The 23638-nt window shown below is 37.4% G+C and overlaps 1 protein-coding gene and 1 long non-coding RNA gene across 4 annotated transcripts in view; one reads left to right on the plus strand and one right to left on the minus strand.

Moving 5' to 3' along the window:
• Positions 1-23638, minus strand: part of LOC128663544 (cytokine receptor common subunit beta) — a 214123-nt gene that overhangs the window by 58292 nt on the left and 132193 nt on the right. For all 3 annotated transcript variants that reach the window (XM_053717921.1, XM_053717922.1, XM_053717920.1), the window contains 2 exons: positions 7169-7259; positions 6856-6925 (listed from right to left, as the gene is read on the minus strand). In XM_053717921.1, coding sequence (XP_053573896.1) covers positions 6856-6925; positions 7169-7259 — 161 coding nt within the window. The remainder of the gene's footprint in view (positions 1-6855; positions 6926-7168; positions 7260-23638) is intronic.
• LOC128663545 (uncharacterized) overlaps positions 8631-23638 on the plus strand; it is a 147223-nt gene continuing 132215 nt past the window's right edge. The window contains exon 1 of the long non-coding RNA XR_008402883.1: positions 8631-8665. This is a non-coding gene — a long non-coding RNA (uncharacterized LOC128663545). The remainder of the gene's footprint in view (positions 8666-23638) is intronic.

Consider the following 23638-nt stretch of genomic DNA (forward strand, 5'->3'; position numbering starts at 1 on the left):
AGCTTCCTCAAATTGTTTATAATTTAACACAAAGAGTTGACCAACTCAGTCAAGCCTTTAGAGAGTTACAATTAGAAAATGAAACTTTAAGAAAAGTAATAAAAGACACTGTCTCTATTAAACAGAGCCTTCCTAAAAATCTGTCAGAACCATTTATTGCACCTCCAGATTTTTTCAATGGAGATAGGAATTTATACCGTCAATTCAAAAATGCTTGTCTGCTTAATTTCACCCTTAAACCTAAAACATACCCAAATGATAGGGTTAAAGTCCTTACAATGATAAGCTATTTAAGAGGTGAACCTCGCATTTGGGCAGACACTCTCTTTGAGACAAATAATGCTGTTCTTTCATCTTTTTCATCTTTTCTGGATATCATGGATGAATTATACTATGATTCTAACCTACAGTATACTGCTGAGAAAAAGATGAGGAACTTAAAACAAGGTATCAAACCTGTTGAATGTTACATAACAGAATTCAAGCAATATTCTATTGACTCTCAGTGGAACGCCATTGCTTTAAAAAACCAGTTCAGGCTTGGACTCTCTGACGCAGTAAAAGATGAATTAGCCCGAACTGAGTTACCTGAAACATTGGAAGGCCTTATGAAGCTCAGCAGGCAAATTGATAGGAGATTACGTGAAAGAAGATTTGAACGTCAATACCCTGAAATTGTTTATAAGAAGGATAAGGTTCTAAACCATCCCACTTCTAACAGTCCTCATACTGGTTCAACTGGTGCTGAAGCAATGGATATAAGTTTTTTTAGAGGACCTCTAACTCCTGAAGAACGTATCAGAAGGAAGACTAGAGGCCTCTGCATGTATTGCGCATCCTCATCTCATACTTTAAAGGATTGCCCATCTTTGCCACAGAACAAGAAGAGTAAGTACCATACCAATCTTTCTCTCCAGTCAAAGCATAACAACCCTCTTCATTGTTCTTTACTTCTTTCTCTACAGTGGGCAAATAAGCAACTGACCATTCCAGCCATCTTGGATACAGGAGCACAAGGAAACTACATTGACAGTTCTCTGGTTTCTAAAAATAAAATACCATTGATAAAAAAGTTGTCTCCTATTTTCCTTCGTGTGGTTGATGGCTCTGAGATATCATCAGGGCCAATTACACATCACACCATCCCGCTCTCTGTCACTACATTAAAAACACATCATGAACATCTCACTTTTGATGTAATCACTTCTCCATTATTCCCAATAGTACTTGGGCTAGCTTGGTTACAGCTACACAAACCTGATATTAATTGGAAATCCTTAAATGTTCAATTAAATTCTGATTTCTGTCAACAGACTTGCCATAGAACCTTTTTTCACAGTTTATCCTCTACATCAGAAACTCTGATACCAGAAATGTACAAGCAGTTCTCTGAAGTCTTCAGTAAGAAGGAAGCAGATACCCTTCCCCCACACAGAATCTACGACTGCCCTATTGAACTGAAACCTGGAACCACGCCACCTATTGGACATTTATACCCACTTTGTCAACCAGAACTGGATCATCTAAAAACTTACCTAGATGAAAATCTAAAGAAAGGGTTTATCCGTCCTTCGGTTTCTCCTGCTGGTGCAGGAATGTTCTTTGTGCGGAACAAAGACCAATCTCTTCGGCCTATCATTGACTTCAGACAATTGAACAAAATAACCATAAAAAACCGATACCCTCTCCCCCTCATTCCTGAACTCATAGAAAGACTCAGGCATGCTCAGATTTTTACTAAATTAGATTTGAGAGGGGCGTACAATTTAGTGCGTATCCGTGAGGGGGATGAGTGGCTTACCGCTTTTAGAACTAGGTATGGGCTGTTTGAATATCTAGTTATGCCTTTCGGCTTAACTAACGCACCCGCAACTTTCCAGTTCTTTATTAATGACATTTTCCATGATCTCCTTGACACATGTGTTGTTGTCTACCTAGATGACATTTTAATCTATTCCACAAATCTAGAAGAACATATCAAACATGTTAGTTGGGTTTTAGCAAGACTCCAAGTCCATCGGCTATATGCCAAATTGGAAAAATGTATTTTTCACACCAACAAAATAGAGTTCCTGGGTTACTCCATCAGTCCAAATGGGATTCAAATGCAAGATAACAAAGTGGAAGCAGTAAAATCATGGCCCACACCTTCAACACGGAAAGAACTACAAAAGTTTCTTGGTTTCAGTAACTATTACAGAAAGTTCATTCGCAATTTTTCTAAAATTGCAAAACCTCTGACTAAATTAACTAGTGCTAATTGCTCTTTCCAGTGGACTAAAGAACAGGATGATGCGTTCAGCTTCCTAAAGAATTCCTTTTCATCTGCCCCCATTCTGAAATATCCTGATCCAAACCTTCAATATACCCTAGAGGTGGATTCTTCAGATTATGCTCTTGGCGCTGTCCTCTCCCAAAGACAGTCTCCTACAGAACCACTACACCCAGTTGGGTTCTATTCAAAAATTATGACTCCAGCAGAAATCAATTATTCCATTGGGGACAAGGAACTTCTAGCCATTAAAAGAGCCTTTGAATTCTGGAGACATCTCCTTGAAGGTACCTCCCTACCTATAGTGATTTATACGGATCACCGGAATTTGGAATATCTACAAAATAATAAAACTTTATCTGGACGTCAAGTGAGATGGAGTCTCTATTTTAGTCGTTTCAATTTCCAAATCATGTACAGGCCGGGTTCAAAAAATGGGAAGGCAGATGCACTCTCTCGACGAGATCCAAGACCTATACAAGAAGACTCTCCTACTAGCATTCTTCCCCCTACTCGATTCCTTGCTATCCTATCTCAACAGGATAAGGAATACCAATCTGATCTTTCTTCAGAAGACCAAAACCTACTAGATAGCCTAACCCTCCAGGATGGTTTTTACTTCCATGGTTCTAAACTTTATATTCCAGAACGTTTCAGACAGAAAATAATCAAAGATCATCATGATCCTCCACTAATTGGTCATCCAGGAATCAAACGTACACATGAGCTCATCTCCAGAAGTTACTGGTGGCCATCGATGAAAACCAGTATAAAGGAATATATACAACATTGTACAACCTGTACAGTATCAAAACCAGAAAGGAGACCTCCCTATGGCTATTTAATTCCTTTGGAAGTACCGGAATCTCCTTGGTCTCATTTGGGAATGGATTTTATAGTTGATTTACCACCTAGTTCTGGACAAACCACCATTTTAGTTGTTACCGATCATTTTACTAAAATGGCACATTTTATTCCTTTTCACAAGTTACCCACTTCCATTGAAACAGCATATTTATTTCTAAACCACATTGTACGATACCACGGGTTACCATCCATTTTAACTACTGATAGAGGAACCCAATTCACCTCACGCTTCTGGAAAGCACTCACTAAAGCACTCCAAATCGATCAAAGGTTAAGCACAGCCTTCCACCCTCAGACGAATGGGCAAACTGAGAGACCCAATCAGTGGCTTGAGCAATATCTACGTTGCTATTGCTCATATCATCAAAATAAATGGACTTCCTTTCTCTCCATGGCTGAATTTGCCTATAACAATACCATTAACAGCACTACAAATTACTCTCCCTTTTTCGCCAATTATGGTTTTAATCCAAGATTCACTATCCAAACGACTTCTACACATGACTCACCATCTGTTGATGTGCTAACACAAAACATAGCTGAAAATTTCCTACATTTACGAGATAACATCAAACAAGCTCAGGCTTCTCAGAAGAAATTTTATGATTTACGTCGTAGAGCTTCTCCGAAATACTCTATAGGGGACTATGTTTGGTTATCTTCCAAAAACATTAAAATGCACTTACCAAGTAAAAAATTGTCTGGGTTGTTCCTTGGCCCATTCAGAATTCTACACATCATCAATGAAAATGCCGTCAGGCTTGATCTACCTGATTCTTTACCCATCCACCCAACTTTCCATGTATCATTATTGAAACCCTACTTGGGAGATAAGCCTGATGTACCTCTTCTACCCCCTTCTCCTATTCAATTGGGCACTGATGTCTATGAAGTTTATGATCTTTTGGACTCAAGATTTTATAATGGGGAATTACAGTATCTGGTCCGATGGAAAGGGTTCGCCCCAGAGGATGATACTTGGGAACCTCATGCACACATTAATGCTCCAAAGCTTATTGCTCGTTTCCATAGACGATATCCAAACAGACCTAAATTCCAACCCGTGGTCGGCTTGCTTGAGGGGGGGGATCTGTAAGGATTCCAGTCCTGCTTTTACTTTTTGCCTCAACTCACCTTCTTCACCTGTACTTAAGGCATCACCCCGCCCCAAACAAGTGCTTAGTTGTTGAGTATTGTTTGCTGAAACAAGTGCTCTGTTTCTTATAAGCTATATACTTATCAAAAGAAGATTTACTTCTACTACTTTAACATTTGGATTTACAAATACCAGCTGCAGTTTGGTCTCACAAAGGGACTAATAACAACTAGTCTCATTCATCCTGAAGATTGCTATTCCAAGAAGTATTAAGTTATTTCAACTCCACATCTCTACAGGAACTGCTATCTAATTCCCAACAGGAGGATTCTACCAACTACCACTACGGTATTTGTATCAAATCTAATTTACCTTGGATGCCTTAAGTAACGGCTAATTACAAATTTCATGTTTTCTTTTGAACTTATGTAAATTGACTTTGTCTCCCAGAAATTACTTTGATTACAACGTATGTTTTATTTAATTCTATGAACTTCCTTTGATACATTCTCATACCGGACAGTAACGGACTTTATGTGACGTCACACAGCTTCATACATCTCAGCGTGCCATACAGCTCCTTACAACTCAGCGTGTCTCACAGCACCAATTGCAATCACTAGTCTGTGTTCAGATTTCCACGCTGCAAGCATTACTCTGTGTGCTGTGTCTCGCAGCAGGTCACGCCCCTGTCAGCAGCTGCAGTCTGTGTGTCTCACATCTCTCATGCCTCAGTGCTTATTACAATGAACACTATCTCTCACATTTGGGTTTGAGCACAATTAATGTCAAAAGATGTTATTACTAATAATACTTATTTTCAGCCTCTAAATATTTATATGGTATAACGATATTATATAACCATATAAAGACTTACTGCCATTACTTATAAAAATCACTCTGAATAAAACAGTCTATGCTGATATAATAGCCTGTACTTCAGTTGTGAAACAAAAATAATTTATTTAGACTCTGCAGTAGTGATTCAAATAACCAAGGAACCTGATACTCTCATCCTATTGGCTGATTTGAATTTCAAGAATTAAATTAGGCTCCCTTGTATTGAAGATCCAGTGTACGGCGGTGACTGTATGAAGAGGATGCTCTGCGCCAGATATCTTCAATGATGGATCCGCTCCGCACCACGGGGATGAAGATAGAAGATGCTTCCTGGATGAAAATAGAAGATGCCATCTGGATGAAGACTTCTCGCCATCTGGATGAAGACTTCTCGCCGCCAGGATGAGGATGGATGTCTGGACTTCAGAAACTGTGAGTGGTTAGTGTTAGTTTTTTTTTTCAATCTTTTTGGGTGAGTTTTTTTTTTTAGATTAGGGTTTTGGGCTTTACGTAAAAGAACTAAATGCCCTTTTCAGGGCAATGTAAAAGAGCTGAATGCTCTTTTAAGGGCAATGCCCATACAAATGCCCCTTTAGGGGCAATGGGTAGCTTAGGTTTTTGTTAGAGTAAGGTTTTTTATTTTGGGGGGTTAATTGGGTGGTGGGTTTTACTGTTGGGTGGTCTTTGTATTTTTTTCCAGCTAAAAGAGCTGATTTCTTTAGGGCAATGCCCTACAAAAGGCCCTTTTAAGGGCTATTGGTAGTTTATTGTAGGTTTGGGTATTTTTATTTTGGGAGGGGGGTTATTTTTCTAGGGCTATTAGATTAGGTGTAATTGTTTTTATTTTTGATCATTTCGTTTGTTATTTTTCATAATTTAGTATGTTTTATTTTTTGTAATTTTAGACTTACATTTTTTTAGTAGTGTTAGGTGTTTTTGAAGTGCAATTTAGTTTTTTTAATTGGTAGTTATTTTAATTTTAGTATAATAGTTTAATATAATAGTTATGTTAGGTTAATTTATAGTTTAAACTTAGGTTTTTTTAATTTCACAGATAAGTTTTTATTTATTTTAAGATAGGAATATTGTAATTTTAATATAAAGTTAGGGGTTGTTAGGTTTAGGGGGTTAATAGTTTAATTTAGTTTTTGCGATGTGGGGGGTTGGCGGTTTATAGGTTAATAGGTTTATTTTAGTGGTGGTGATGTGGGAGGCCAGAGGTTTAGGAGTTAATAAATGTTATTAGTGGCGGCGATGTTGGGGAGCGAGTGGCAGAATAGGGATAATAAATTTTATTAGTGGCGGTGATGTCGGGGAGCAGCGGAATAGGGGTTAATAACTTTTATTAGTGGTGGCAATGTCAGGAGCAGCAGATTAAGGGTTAATAACTTTATTTAGGTGTTGGCGATGTCGGGGGCAGCGGATTAGGGTTTTTTAGACTTTAGGGTTTTAGGGTTTATGCTAGGGTGTAAGAAAAAAAAACTAACACATGAACTGCGGAATGGCGATCGCCGTAACGCAACCCCATTGATGTCTATGGGGGAAAAAAGTTACGTTTAAACCTAATCTAGGCGTATATTTGTTATACTTTAAATTAATTAGTGCATTCATAGATAGATGATAGATAGATAGATAGATAGATAGATAGATAGATAGATAGATAGATAGCCATATAGATTGGCTGCTATGGGCCTTACCCAGCAACTGGGCCCTAGTGCCACTACACCTGTTGCCCTAATGGTAGTTCTACCCAAGAACACATGTCCATTTACAAGTTTACCTGTAGAAAATCGTTGATGAAAATGCTCTTGCTTGGATCGGGAATTCTAGCTTTCCACTGCTCCTTAGTCCTATTTATAAAGCAAAACAGAAAGAAATTGATGAGGAATATATTGATTTTGAAAATGTACTATAAACACATTCAAAATGTCATACAATAGATAGGTAGATAAATATTTAGACAGACAGACAGTCAGATAGATAGAGATGATATAGTTAGACAGACAGATAGATGATAGATAGATAGATAGATAGATAGATAGATAGATAGATAGATAGATAGATAGATAGATAGATAGTCAAACTAAACTAACCTTTTTAGAATTTTGCATCCATAAAGAGTTGAACTTATTAGTAAAATAAAACAAATAGGAACCATTACATAAAGTAAGCCGAGATCAAGAACTAAAATAGAAACAAAAATGTGCATATTAATAAGCAGGGCATGCAAGGATTGCCACAATATCATTATAAATTAACACTATGCCCCACTTTTATATTTTTTATACCATTATGTGAGTAGGTTTTTTTTTTTTTGAAAGATTAAAATTTGAAAGTAAGAATTTATTTTATTAATTTGTATTTAGTTAGTTTAAATAAATCTGACATCTTCTGCTACATGAACATTAAGTATTTATTTTGTTATAATATGAACATGTCAATTTGGTGTCTATAGTCAAAGTTGTTAAAGGAAAAATTATTTATTACATTGTAAAAATGTACATAAATACTAAAATTGTAATAATAAAGACATTTTAAATACTTTTATATTTAAAGGGACACATACATTTTTGTTGTTTAAAAAGATAGATAATCCCTTTATTACCCATTCCCCAGTTTTGCATAGCCAACACAGTTATAATAATACACTTTTTACCTCTGTGATTACCTTGTATCTAAGCCTCTGCCCCCTTATTTCAGTTCTTTTGACAGACTTGCATTTTAGCCAATCAGTGCTAACTCCTAGCTAATCTCACGTGCGTGAGCTCAATGTTATTTTTATGACACACGTGAACTAACGCTCTAGTGTTCAAAATGCATTCAGTTTAAAAGGCGGCCTTCAAGGTCTAAGAAATTATCATATGAACCTACCTAGGTTTAGCTTTCAACTAAGAATACCAAGAGAACAAAGCAAACTTGGTGATAAAAGAAAAATTAGATGCCCTTTTTGAATCATGAAAGTTTATTTTGGACTTGACTCTCCCTTTAAATTTCATAGGCAGTTTTGTCAGCATTCAGGTTTTGAGATTAAGATTTCTAACATTTCCTGTTCACTTTTTGCCCTCAGGAAGTGCTGAAACTAAGCACTAGATGACAAAGACTTCTGCTAATTTGTTAGATCATGTCTTTTGTTTTTTTTGTTTTTACAACCCCTCCTAAATCATAATCGCCTAAACTATTTAAAAAGTATATTGCCAAGGTAAATATATATACAGTACATATAAAGGAACTCTTCACTAAATGGCAAATTTGTTTTTTTTTTTTAAAAGGGCTTTAGGTTTTTGGGTGATGCAGGGGACGTAATTTAATGTTTGAGGGAGATGTAGATTAAAGAAGAACAATTTGTGGTATAGCACAGGAGGCTAAAGGCTGTTAGTTAGGTTTGAGGCTGGGGTTGAATGCTAAGTATTAAGTTGTGCATCAATATAAATGTATCCCAAGACATTACTACAAAAAGAATATGTTTATTAAAGTGATGGTAAAGTTACCGTAATGTCCGATTTGTGACGTTGAGAGCGGGTGGGGCCGCTGAAGACGTCAGTACTTGCAGAACAAGGAAGTAGGGCTTGTGAGGAGTCGGGAGCCAAATGGTAGGGAAGTTGTAATTTTATGGTGCCAAATCTAGCAGTGATCTCAAAAAGAACTTAGCGACTACATTAAATGCAATATTGAGAAATGCTATGTTGGTTCATTATAGGATACGTTTACCATCACTTTAAGTTAATAATGGAGTCCCAATATTACCATACAATCTATATTATTGTCATGGAATTGAGAACATTCCTCTTTATAGTGAATTAAAGGGACATCAAGTCAAAATTAAACTATTATGATTCAGATAGAGCACTCCATTTTAAGTGATTTTTAATTTACTTCTCTTGGTATCCCTTATTTAAAAAAACAACATATCTACGTATGCTTAGCAGCAGCAATGAACTACTGGGATTTGCTCAACTAGGTCCCATTTGTGCGTTGCTGCACTGCTGCTGACTTTTAAAGAAACGATACCAAAAGAACAAAGCAAAATTGTTGACAGAATAGGGAAGTTTCTTAAAGTTGAATACTCTCTGAATCAAGACAGTTTAATTTTGATTTTGATATCCATTTAAGTATAGTTAGTCAAGTGGAGATGGATTGCATATGTTTGAAGAGTTTGGGGAAAGTTGTTTTTTTGTGTGTACATATGAATTTATATACAGTATATTTACAAACATATACACATATAAACACAAAAATACATATAAATAAAACAAATCCCAGCACTGCATACATATACATGTCTAGTTTATATGTGTGTACATATGTATTATATGTGTGCATATGTATTTACAGACATATATACACATATAAACCCATAAATATATAACAACAAAACAAATTCCAGCACTGCAATCAAGAATATATTTATTATCATCAAATAATGACCATATATTTGAAATATTGGCATAGCATAAATAAAGAGGCCCTACTCATTTACTCTTTAAACCACACTACATACAAGAGTTGGACCTAGCAACATTTCTATAACAACGAATCGTAGTTGCAGCACTTTGAACACCATGAGTCTATGACAGTCCAAGACCTTTTAGGGTCATGTACACATAGAATATTAACATAATATAGAGCCTTTATGGTCTTTTAACGAATAACAGAATACAAACCCTCTCCATACACAAATATAAGAAAGATAAACACTTCTTATTTGCAAATATATATTAAGATTGTATTGTATGTCCACCCACTCATGTGTATAGTATAGCTTTTATACAACCAATATACTTCAGATTTTAATATCCAACCGTTTTCATTCATTTTTAATTTAATTTTTTTATTTTTTAAAAGTTCCAAGTATATATAGATACTAAAATCTAAGGATATTTAACTCTGGGTCTTCCTTATACAAAAACTTCTCCAAAAAACTTCTCTATAATGGTGTAAACTTAATTTTTATATATAAAAATCAGAGCCCAAAATAAGATCACTCCACATAAGAAGTGAACATCGATAAGACTAATTATAATTATGAGATGTGTTATTTACGGTCCTTACAATCTTATAAGTCAAAACGCATAACATTTAGATATAGACAGCTCCGTTCCCAGTGTTAGGTCTCTACTATACACGGATAACTTTTTAGATGCAGAAATGGACTCTATCAAACATACACACTTATATTTATTATCCTTTTTCTTTCATTATAACAAGCAACTGTCCTGTCCTATTTCTCGATGTAGTCACGCTAGTATGAGTAACCAGAGCAACATCATAACAATGATGTCACACAGCGTAGGAAACGCACACGCAATATATTTGCCTCTTTTAGTTTCTATAGCAACTGTATATACAGAGAATGAGATTGGCCACGCCACCTATCAGTAAAGAAACTCAGGAAATAGTCCACACATTAGTTTCCATTGGCAGATAAGCTCATTGACGTAATCACGCACACCAGAGTACGGAGAAGACCACTCCCACTAAACACCTTTAAAAGCTATGCCGGTTTACTGCACTTTCCACTACCTCTGATGAAGATGTAAGTACAAACTTCGAAACGCGTAAGGTGATACCCCAAAGTGTGACAGTGCAGTCTTCTCACGTACTCAGTTGTGACCGGCTATTTTGGGAATTTGTATACCGCTATTTTCATTCACTGCTGACACATATACCGCAATTTCTTATGTTCATTAGAGAAGGAAGGTTTGTCAGTATTCACATTTAACCAACTCAGGGCAATTACTGCTCAAGTTACTACCTTTGAATTTTCCCAGCTCAATCACTACCCCCATCTGATCTCACTATTCAGATTGGAATAGCGCTTTTATCTAATTATTGACTAATTCCACTCTCCTCGCTCATTTTGCTTTGTTTGTGAGTCCCTGGTGGTTTCTTTGTGCAGCATTAGGTGACTATTCGTAAACCTTACCTGAACAAGTATTTGGGGTAGCCCATTCCTTACGCCAATACATAGGGCCACCCACACATATCAAGCACAAAAAGGGCTCAAACAAACAATTAACAGGACTTTCCAAGTAACTAAAATATACCAGTTATTGGAACTTTGTACCAGCAAGATAAGAAAATTATCCTCAAGATTTTATGTGTATATAATACCACTATCCATATTTTATCATCTATCTACTACTCCTACCGGGGGACCCTTTGAACAAAGTATATACACATTCCTGATATGCTTTATTCTTACCTCATCAATGATTGAGGTTTTAACATGTGAGTGTATTTCCTACCTTATTGCATAATAAATCAACCTGGTTTTACAATATTACGCTATGTTCTTTTGCTTTTCTTTTTATATCCAACTATGAATATGAGAGTCTGAGAGATCCTAATCGAAGTACCATACTCCCATGAGTCACTAAGACTCCAACCATCGGAAAAAGGTTCTACCGGGCAAAGATCGTATATACCAAAGCGACGGAATCCTGAGAAGGAAACCAGACCCTCCTGTTTGAACCAATATACCCGTGACACTTGGACTAGTGGACACTACAGACAAGACAAAGATACTCCCTATATGAACAAACCTTACCTGATACGATTGGGGTAACATCTGGTAAGGAGACATCCTTTCACCTATCTATATATCCGAATAGACAAGCTACAGAACTACAATAAGACTATTGCATTTGCAAAAAAAGACAACCATTAATACACTAGAACTTTTTCAATTCTGAAGGTTTACTTAATTACCAACTGTAGTGTTTACCATATCACTTATTATTGTGTAAATAATTTTGTATTTCGCTGCGCTGTACTACCCAGATAAATCCGTTCTCTTTATTTATTATTTTCACCCATTGTGCTAGGGGTACACATTCCGTCTGGTTCAGCTGCACAATACTACACCTAAATCATTAAATATCTACTGACATATATATTTTTTCAATCCACACTAAGTCACAGATATCCAATTCAATATTGAACACTAGACCTTTTGGAGCGCTGGTCACCCATACCCTTGCTTTCCTTCACACTACATACATACTAGTGAAATAAAATAAAATAAAAATATAGAACACCCCCAAGATGTCCCAAGGGGGGGAAATCTCTCATCAATCTGTCAAGGCAAATGGAAGTAGCATGGCAACATTTAAATCCATAGCACCATATCAATCTGTATTCAAAAAACTGTGGCCAAACATTCAAGTAAACTTCATCATATGTATTTCTTGTAACTCGCTATACAACAGTTATTAATGGCAATTTATGGTAGCATGCCAGATGCAACTTGTAAATTATTTGTCAGAAAATGAGCAAACAAAAAAAGTCCATCTTATTTATTCTATTAATATACGTGTGCAATTGCTGTGAGCGGTTATACACTCCACTAAAAATGTGCAGTGGATAAAATATGCAAAGTTCGATTATCCATGGAGGCTCAAATCATGCAAGACAAATTTCCAGAAACCTGGATAATTCTGTATGCAGCCTCGTAACACCAAAACAATATCGGCTTCAAGGGTAGTCTTTGTACATATCTGAATCTAAGATTCTTGCGATTAGTTGTCAACTTGGGAAGGATGACTTTCTGCTTCATAACCTGTCCGCCTGCTCTGAGGCAGCGGATAGACATCACCAGAAATCAACCCGATCGAATACGATCGGTTTAATTGACACCCCCTGCTAGCGGACGATTGGCCGCAAATCTGCAGGGGCGGCATTGCACCAGCAGTTCACAAGAACTGCTGGTGCAATGATAAATGCTGAGAGCGTATGCTGTCGGCATTTATCGATGTGCAGCGGATATGATCCGCAATATCGGATCATTTCCACTCGCACAATGATAACGTTCCCTTAAGCAAAAAGAAAAGCTGAGTAATAAAATCCTTTGGACCTTGCAAACTGATATCCAGAGAGCTGAATGCAGAAGTTGTTTTAATGTGCAGTTAATAAATCCTTAGTAAAATAGGTAACACAGGACAGACTTGTAGGTAGTTCAGATATGTAGCTCCTTAGACACAAGGAAATACAGCCTGGAATTAAAGGGACATTCCAGTCAAAATTTAAATGCACGTAGATTAATTACATCTTTAAATAGAAACATATTTGTAATATACATGTATTAGCAAAAATGCTTCTAGTAAATGTTATCACTATTTTAGTGTTAACATTTTTCTCTGCACGTGCATGTGAAGCATAGCTAGATATTCTCACTAGGGTTGCCACCTCAGCCATGTTTTCCTGGATATTTATGAGTTACACATGCTGCAGGGTGTGCTGGGAGGAACATGTATTGTGTTTCTGGGCAGCACTATTCATATTCCTCCCTGCACACCCTGCAGCATGTGTAACTTATAAGTGTTCTGTATTTTAAGGGACAGGTGGCAACCCTAATTCTCACTGCACCAGCATTTTAAATACTGCAGCTGCTCAGATCATCCCTGGGGCTTGTATCGTATCAGCAATTACCAAATTGAGTCATTACAAGATGGTACAAGCACCTTAGGCTCTCTGAGCAAGTACTGTGTTTAAAATGCTGGTGCACGTGCATACTTAAATACTCCTTTGAAACAGTTATAGCTTTTATTAGAAGCATTTTTGCTAATGCATGTATATTACAAAATTGCTTCTGTACAATACCTAAATGCACCCATGTGGTTTCAAATTTTGGCTGGAATATCCCTTTAAGTTCTCCAACTAGCTTCTATGAATCAAGCAAGGTAATGTTGCAGGTGTAGTAATTTAAGGGTGCAAGACCAGGAAGCAGGAGGAGTGGCTAAAAGTAATTCCTTTAAAGGTGGATTAATAAATTACCTAGGTAAAAGCTAAGCAAGAAGTTAAAGGTGGATTAAAGGGATATAACAACTACGGACATTTGTGTTAATATACTTAGGGGTGATTAGGCTTACCACTGAGATTGATGCCTGCTACCACTTACCGTTGTTAGGTTTGTGACAGAGCTTCTAGTGGCATTGCATTTATTCATACACCTTGTAACTCAGTCTGTATTAATGTCCTTATGTTTTTAAATAAACTGTTTTAATTTGACCCTGAAGTTCCTGACTTTCCTTGGGAGCTGAGGGGCTTTATACCTACCAGCCTGTTACTTTGAGCTAAATTATAGCTCTTGAAAGTGTGAGTACCTAAACATTTGAGAGATTATACTGTTAAGTTTACAGACTTCACTATTGTTTGTTTTCACTCTCACCTTGGAGGTGTATGGATGTAACTACGATAAACTTTTGAAAATTTTCTCTCCACAATTATTCGTTCTTATCTTTTATGGACTATCGTAGTTTTGGTGTTCACCTTTGATTATATATATATATATATATATATATATATATATATATATATATATATGTAGGTATAGATATATATTGTACAAAAATACCATCAGATGTATGTAGAAATATGTATTTATGAATAAATAGAACATATTCTGCTATGTGAAGAACATTGGAATGTAAAATATTCATATTTTCATGTTGGGTTGGCGTTCTTGAGAATATGCGATCAGGCTTGCGTGCAAATAGGGTGTTAGGTTTTTTTCCATTTTTTTTGTTTTATTGACCTCTTTGGGGGAATACATTATTATGTGCATGATATTTTAAGTTCGGCTTTTTACGCGCAACGGGTTAATCCGCAATTGAAAATAGTTTACTTACAACTTTTAATATGAGCGGTATCCAACTCTCACAAAAAGCTTACTTCTAGTTGAGTTAACGCTCGAGCTGGAGCATTTAATACCGCTCCACTTGTAAATCTGGCTCTTAAGAATTTTGTAAATTTTCTTCTTTCTCTTAGTATCTTGTTGAAAAGCAGGAATGTAAACTCATGAGTGTGCAGGTGTCTGGAGCCCTATGACCGCAGTTTTGCAAGAATGTTATCCCATATGCAAGAGCACTAGATAGCAGCACTATTTCCTGCAATGTAGTGCTCCAGACACCTACCTTGGTATCTCTTCAACAAAGAATACCATGGGATAAAGCAAATGTAAAAATATAGTAAAAGTAAAATTGCTACATTTTTTAAATTGTATGTGAGTGCTTAAAGAGACAGTCAACACCAGAATTTTTGTTGTTTAAAAAGAAAGATAATCCTTTTATTACCCATTCCCCAGTTTTGCATAACCAACAATGTTATAGAAATACACTTTTTACGTCTGTGATTACCTTGTATCAATGACTCTGCAAACTGCCCCCTTATTTCAGTTCTTTTGACAGACTAGCATTTTAGCCAATCAGTGCTATCTCCAGGGTAACTTCACGTGCCTGAGCTCAATGTTATCTATATGAAACACATGAACTAATGCCCTCTAGTGGTCAAAATGCATTCAGATTAGAGGTAGTCTTCAAGGTCTAAGAAATTAGCATATGAACCTCCTAGGTTTAGTTTTCAACTAAGAATACCAAAAGAACAAAGCAAAATTGGTGATACAAGTAAATTGGAAAGTTGTTTAAAATGACATTCCCTATTTAAATCATGAAAGTTTTTTTTTTGGATTTGACTGTCCCTTTAAGGTTTATTCATTGAGACTGCCTGGAATACCTGTTCATCTCTACTCTGTGTGAATGTCACCAGCAGCAGTTTTATTTTTTTCATGACCCATCAGCACACTTATGCACACCTTATGCAGCTACAGCTACTTCATCAATATGTCAAATAGATGTGCAGAAGATGCACATGTGTAGGTGTTTGCCATTTAACTTCACAGCTCTGATAGATAGCAGTGATTGTTGAAAGTGAAAGAAGGTTTGTCCAGTAGCTTGTTTGCTGTGCTGCGTACAGTACTACAAAGAGAATTCAGTGGGAAACACTTTTAGGGTTGCCAGATGACAAGTACACAACATTTCACCAGCATGAGCAGCAAAAAATGCAAAAGTACAGGACATTTCAATGTCGAGTTTTGTTAAATTCCCCTGAGTGGCAGAAAAAGTTGAACTTATAAGTATAGAGTTTTTTTCCCCCAGTTTACATTCTTAAAAAATACAGGCAATTTTTGAATTTTTGTTCAGTATCAGTTTTACCGTTATTATCCAATATATTGTTAAGTGCACCCATACATATTATGCATAGGGCCAGATTACAAGCGGAGCACTAATTAAAGGTTTTGTTAATTGCCCTAGAAGTAAGCTTTTTGCGCTCGTCGGGTTGCGCTCGTATTATGAGTTGAAAATAAACTGTTTTTGCTAACATGCTAACCCGAGTGCAAAAAGCCGAACTTAGAATATTGCGTGCGCATTCATGTACACCCAACTCTTGCGCAAACCCGATTGCATATTCTCATGTGCGCTAAACCGTCTTGAAAATATAAATATTTCATATTCAAATACAAGAATATGTTCTATTAATTCATAAATAAATATTTCTACATATATATCATGAATTTTAGGTACAATATATATCTATACCTATATTCATACATAATTATATATAGGTATAGATACATACATATATATTTATATATATATATATATATATATATATATATATAAAGGAATATCTATTTAGAAATACTTAGAACATATGTGCAGATTATTGGAATGTGCTGTATTTACACTAAATACATAGTTAAATATGCTTTTACATGTTTTCATCTACTTAATTACAAAGGGCTCCAATAAACTTATATATAATAGATAGTGATGGGTCCATCACCAATTCACAGGTTAACAGTCAACTTTTAAACTTAAGTGCATGTATGCCTGAGGGTCCTGCAGCTCCTCTCATATGTAGTTATGATTAAGGGTCAGGTGGACCCAAAATGTCACTGGTTTTTATCTTCATGTCACCTAAATAAAGCTTCCTTTTCTATGAAGAAACTGTGCTGATGCCACATCTGTTCTTTTTGACTATATACTGTATATATATATATATATATATATATCATATCTCGGGCTGACATGATTCGCTATAGCGAATCATGTCCGCCCTGCATCGCTAAATGTTGACAGCATACACTGTCCGCATTTAACATTGCACAAGCAGTTCTGGTGAACTGCTTTTGCAATGCCTCCCCCTGCAGGTGTCAATCAACTCGATCGTATTCGATCGGGCGGATTGATGTCCGCAGCCTGAGAGGCAGTGGACGAGTTAAGGAGCAACGGTCTTAAGACCGCTGCTTCTTAACTCCTATTTCCGGCAAGCCTAAAGTCTTGCGGGGAAACAGTTACATTGGGGCGAATGGGGGTTGGTAAATTGGCCCCATAATGTCTAAATATGTATACATATGTATTTACTGTATATGCTTGTATGTGTTTATATGTAAATACATATATAAATACATATGTATGCATATACATATACACATTTAGATATACTGTATATACATACATAGCCATCTTTAGACATGTATATGTTTGTTCTCAATGTTAAAGTCCTTTGCTTGCCTGAGACCCCATATCTTTGAGACCTTTTTTGTATAATACTTTTGTAATAATTTTTATTAGTGTTATTATGAGTGTAACTGTACTATGTAATGTATTTTGATGTGTTTTGTTTCAAAAATACTTAACCTGAGCTCAGAGCACTTGGTAATCATTCTAGCGTAAATCACGATTGCACTCAAGCTATCATGTTTACGTTCTTCTTGTAATACCTGCGGTAAGCCCGATGAGCGCAAATCCATGTGATAAACCCCCTTTCTCTCATGTGCAAATGTTTGTGCTCCACTTGTAATCTGGCCTTATATTTCTTTCATAAAGGTGGTAATAGTCCATGATACATTACTCCTGGGAATTACCTTCCCTGCCACTAGGAGGAGGCAAAGATTCCCAACCTCCAAAAACTCTATATAACCCCTCCCACCTCTATGGTAGTTAGTCTTATCTTTGCCTCTGCTGGAGGAAGGTGAAGAGTGAAGACATGCAAATGATTTATATATATACTAGTACTAAAGCCAGTGTACACGGGCCATTTTTTGCAGTACAGCGGTCCCACCCCTTGCTCTCTGCCCCCTCTCTTTTGCTCTCTCTCTCCCCTCTTTTTTGCTCTCTCTCCCCTCTCTTTTGCTTTCTCTCCCCCCTCTCTTTTGCGCTCTCTCCCCCTCTCCTTTGCGCTCTCTCTCCCCTCTTTTGCTCTCTCTCTCCCCTCTTTGGCTCTCTCCCCCTTTCTTTTGCTCTCTCTGCCCCCTCTTTTGTTCTCTCCCCCCTCTTTGGCTCTCTCTCCCCCTTCTTTGGCTCTCTCTCCCCCCACTTTGGCTCTCTCCCGCCTCTTTGGCTCTCTCTCCCCCCTCTTTGGCTCTCTCTCCCCCTCTTTGGCTTTCTCCCCTCTTTTGCTCTCTCTTCTCTTTGGCTCTATTTCCTCTTTTGCTCTCTCCTCTTTGGCTCTCTCTCCTCTTTTGATCTCCCCTCTTTGGCTCTCTCTCCCCTCTCTTTGGCTCTCTCCCCTCTTTGGCTCTCTCTCCCCCCTCTTTGGCTCTCTCCCTTTTTTGCTCTCTCCTCTTTGGCTCTCTTTCCTCTTTTGCTCTCTCTCTTCCCCCTCTTTGGCTCTCTCTCCCCCCCTTTGGTTCTCTCCCCCCTCTATTTGGCTCTCCCCCCTCCTTGGCCCTTCTCCACCCCTCTCTTGCTCCCTCTCTGGCTCTGTCTTTCAAACCCTTTACCTCTCTGGCCACACCCCCATCGTGGCACCCCGCCCGGCCACGCCCCATTGCGGTGACACCCACCAACCACGCCCCCCGTCGCACCCGGTCACCCCCTCACTGCACCTGGCCATGCCCCCATCGCGACGCTCCCGTCGGTCATGCCCCCTGACACTCCGCTTCAGCCTTGCTCTGTGCTGAGTGCTGAGTGTCAGGATCCAAACGGCCAGGTATGTTTGTCACGTGCAGTCTCTACTGTGCATGACTGCATCTGACAAACATACTTGGCCATTTATTATATAGGATATAATACACACACATTTTATTTAAATACGTTACACTTTTATTGGCAAACATGTTCACAGGGAGAGAAAGTGAGAAGTCCAGACCAGCCATTGTTTGAAAACTGATAAAATTTAAGATCAGGGGTACTTAGAACCATCACTGGATCTATGTATGTATTGGTTTTTGAAGGCAAAATTAAAAGAAACATAAATAACATTAATAGCATTTTTTTTAAAATGTTTTTAAATATTTATTGTCTCTCAAGTGTTATTTTTGCCATCTCTCAGTACTATTCAAATCTAGATGTGGGGAAAAAAAGGCAATTAAACATTTCGATCAAGAACAAAATATTTTTTTCTACTTTTAATTAGTTTCTTTTTTTCAGCCAGCATTATTCTATTATCTGGTACACAAGAATATAAAGTGATTTGCCTTTGTAAATAATAATTAAAATACTCAATTTCAAAAATGTAAGAACCAGAAAATGTATTTCATAGCTTAGCACATCTAGGTAAGTATCTCCACATTCTTTTTCCTAAGAAGTATTATTTACATTGTTGCCAATGCAACAGAGATCTCTGGGTATGATATGTAAGTGATACACACAACATCTCCCAATGTTTGCTTCCACGAATGTGCTTAAAGGGACAGTCAACACCAGAATTTTTGTTGTTTAAAAAGAAAGATAATCCCTTTATTACCCATTCCCCAGTTTTGCATAACCAACACTGTTATAGAAATACACTTTTTACCTCTATGATTACCTTGTATCTAAGCCTCTGCAAATTGCCCCCTTATTTCAGTTCTTTTGACAGACATGCATTTTAGCCAATCAGTGCTGGCTTCAGGGTAACTTCACGTGCATGAGCTCAATGTTATCTATATGAAACACATGAACTAATGCTCTCTAGTGGTCAAAATGCATTCAGATTAGAGGCAGTCTTCAATGTCTAAGAAATTAGCATATGAACCTCCTAGAATAGCTTTCAACTAAGAATACGAAGAGAACAAAGCAAAATTGGTGATAAAAGTAAATTGGAAAGTTGTTTAAAATTATATTCCCTATTGAAATCATGAAAAAAACAAATGATGGACTTGACTGTCCCTTTAACCACTTAAACCCTTTGAGCAAGATTAGAAGTCAAGCGGGAAATCATTTGCAAAACTCTACGCGCGTTATGGCTTTTTCGCATTTGGGTTTGTGCAGCTAATACAAAATAACTTATTTTGTGCGCGCGTTAAGCCACGTAATGCAAATGTGTGCAATCACGTATTCCCCATAGAAGTCAATGGAGAAGACACATAGAAAAAAAAACTAAAACTAATATGTTGTGCAAAGCCCATGACGTATTCTCCTTAAAATCTGTATATGGAAATGAGAATATTTCATATTGTGAAAATGTTTTCACAACGGAATATGTTCTATTTATTTCTAAATAAATATTTCTCTATATATGTGATGATATTTTGACTGATATTCGCATATAGATCTCGAGATATCTAGACATATAAATATTCATATACATATCTCGCTATAAATAGATATATCACATTGAAAATACATCTGAGATATTGTTTAATGTGCATAAGATTATAATATAAGAACTTTTCATTATCTCCCTAGTTTAACATACAGTATGTCTATACCTATAAATCCATGTTTCTTCATGTATGTCAATGTAAAATCCCTGCGTCTGCTTTTTTTTTCTAACACCCGAGATCTCATATCTTTGAATCCTTCTAACTTTTGTGTGCAATATTTTTTTTAATAATTTTTATTAGACAGTGTTAATATGAGTGTAACTGTTAAACAACTAGAAAAACTAATTGTATAAGGAATACAATAGGATTCACAGCAGAGATTACCACACATTTATAAACTCCAAATAGTGGATTCAGATAAAGATTATATTATATATTAAAAAGTTCCATATCATTCATGCCTTTATATCTTTATTAATGTACAAAGGAACCAACATTCACACAGTAGTAGTGAAAAGAAAGGTTAAAAACCCTTAAACCCAGTCATAAAAAATTAGGCCTAGATTTAGAGTTCGGCGGTAGCCGTCAAAACCAGCGTTAGAGGCTCCTAACGCTGGTTTTGGCCGCCCGCTGGTATTTGGAGTCAGTGATTAAAGGGTCTAACGCTCACTTTACAGCCGCGACTTTTCCATACCGCAGATCCCCCTACGCCATTTGCGTAGCCTATCTTTTCAATGGGATCTTTCTAACTCCGGTATTTAGAGTCGTTTCTGCAGTGAGCGTTAGAGCTCTAACGACAAGATTCCAGCCGCCTGAAAAAAGCAGGAGTTAAGAGCTTTCTGGCTAACGCCGGTTCATAAAGCTCTTAACTACTGTACCCTAAAGTACACTAACACCCATAAACTACCTATGTACCCCTAAACCGAGGTCCCCCCACATCGCCGCCACTCGATTAAAATTTTTAACCCCTAATCTGCCGACCGCCACCTACGTTATACTTATGTACCCCTAATCTGCTGCCCCTAACCCCGCCGACCCCTATATTATATTTATTAACCCCTAACTTGCCCCACACAACGTCGCCGCAAGCTACTTAAAATAATTAACCCCTAATCTTCCGACCGCAAATCGCCGCCACCTACGTTATCCCTATGTACCCCTAATCTTCTGCCCCTAACATCGCTGACCCCTATGTTATATTTATTAACCCCTAATCTGCCCCCCACAACGTCGCCGACACCTACCTACACTTATTAACCCCTAATCTGCCGAGCGGACCTGAGCGCTACTATAATAAAGTTATTAACCCCTAATCCGCCTCACTAACCCTATCATAAATAGTATTAACCCCTAATCTGCCCTCCCTAACATCGCCGACACCTACCTTCAATTATTAACCCCTAATCTGCCGACCGGAGCTCACCGCTATTCTAATAAATGTATTAACCCCTAAAGCTAAGTCTAACCCTAACACTAACACCCCCCTAAGTTAAATATAATTTTTATCTAACGAAATAAATTATCTCTTATTAAATAAATGATTCCTATTTAAAGCTAAATACTTACCTGTAAAATAAATCCTAATATAGCTACAATATAAATTACATTTATATTATAGCTATTTTAGGATTAATATTTATTTTACAGGTAACTTTGTATTTATTTTAACCAGGTACAATAGCTATTAAATAGTTAAGAACTATGTAATAGTTACCTAGTTAAAATAATTACAAATTTACCTGTAAAATAAATCCTAACCTAAGATATAATTAAACCTAACACTACCCTATCAATAAAATAATTAAATAAACTACCTACAATTACCTACAATTAACCTAACACTACACTATCAATAAATTAATTAAACACAATTGCTACAAATAAATACAATTAAATAAACTATCTAAAGTACAAAAAATAAAAAAGAACTAAGTTACAGAAAATAAAAAAATATTTACAAACATAAGAAAAATATTACAACAATTTTAAACTAATTACACCTACTCTAAGCCCCCTAATAAAATAACAAAGACCCCCAAAATAAAAAATTCCCTACCCTATTCTAAATTTAAAAAGTTACAAGCTCTTTTACCTTACCAGCCCTGAACAGGGCCCTTTGCGGGGCATGCCCCAAGAAGTTCAGCTCTTTTGCCTGTAAAAGAAAACATACAATACCCCCCCCCAACATTACAACCCACCACCCACATACCCCTAATCTAACCCAAACCCCCCTTAAATAAACCTAACACTAAGCCCCTGATGATCTTCCTACCTTGTCTTCACCATGCCAGGTTCACCGATCCGTCCTGGCTCCAAGATCTTCATCCAACCCAAGCGGGGGCTAGACATCCACTGAAGAAGTCCAGAAGAGGGTCCAAAGTCTTCCTCCTATCCGGCAAGAAGAGGACATCCGGACCGGCAAACATCTTCTCCAAGCGGCATCTTCTATGTTCTTCCATCCGATGACGACCGGCTCCATCTTGAAGACCTCCAGCGCGGATCCATCCTCTTCTTCCGACGACTAGACGACGAATGACGGTTCCTTTAAGGGACGTCATCCAAGATGGCGTCCCTCGAATTCCGATTGGCTGATAGGATTCTATCAGCCAATCGGAATTAAGGTAGGAATTTTCTGATTGGTTGATGGAATCAGCCAATCAGAATCAAGTTCAATCCGATTGGCTGATCCAATCAGCCAATCAGATTGAGCTCGCATTCTATTGGCTGTTCCGATCAGCCAATACAATGCGAGCTCAATCTGATTGGCTGATTGGATCAGCCAATCGGATTGAACTTGATTCTGATTGGCTGATTCCATCAGCCAATCAGAAAATTCCTACCTTAATTCCGATTGGCTGATCTTGGATGACGTCCCTTAAAGGAACCGTCATTCGTCGTCTAGTCGTCGGAAGAAGAGGATGGATCCGCGCTGGAGGTCTTCAAGATGGAGCCGGTCGTCATCGGATGGAAGAACATAGAAGATGCCGCTTGGAGAAGATGTTTGCCGGTCCGGATGTCCTCTTCTTGCCGGATAGGAGGAAGACTTTGGACCCTCTTCTGGACTTCTTCAGTGGATGTCTAGCCCCCGCTTGGGTTGGATGAAGATCTTGGAGCCAGGACGGATCGGTGAACCTGGCATGGTGAAGACAAGGTAGGAAGATCATCAGGGGCTTAGTGTTAGGTTTATTTAAGGGGGGTTTGGGTTAGATTAGGGGTATGTGGGTGGTGGGTTGTAATGTTGGGGGGGGGGGTATTG

The sequence above is a fragment of the Bombina bombina genome, chromosome 6, assembly GCF_027579735.1.
Source record: "Bombina bombina isolate aBomBom1 chromosome 6, aBomBom1.pri, whole genome shotgun sequence".
Lineage (NCBI taxonomy): Eukaryota > Metazoa > Chordata > Amphibia > Anura > Bombinatoridae > Bombina > Bombina bombina.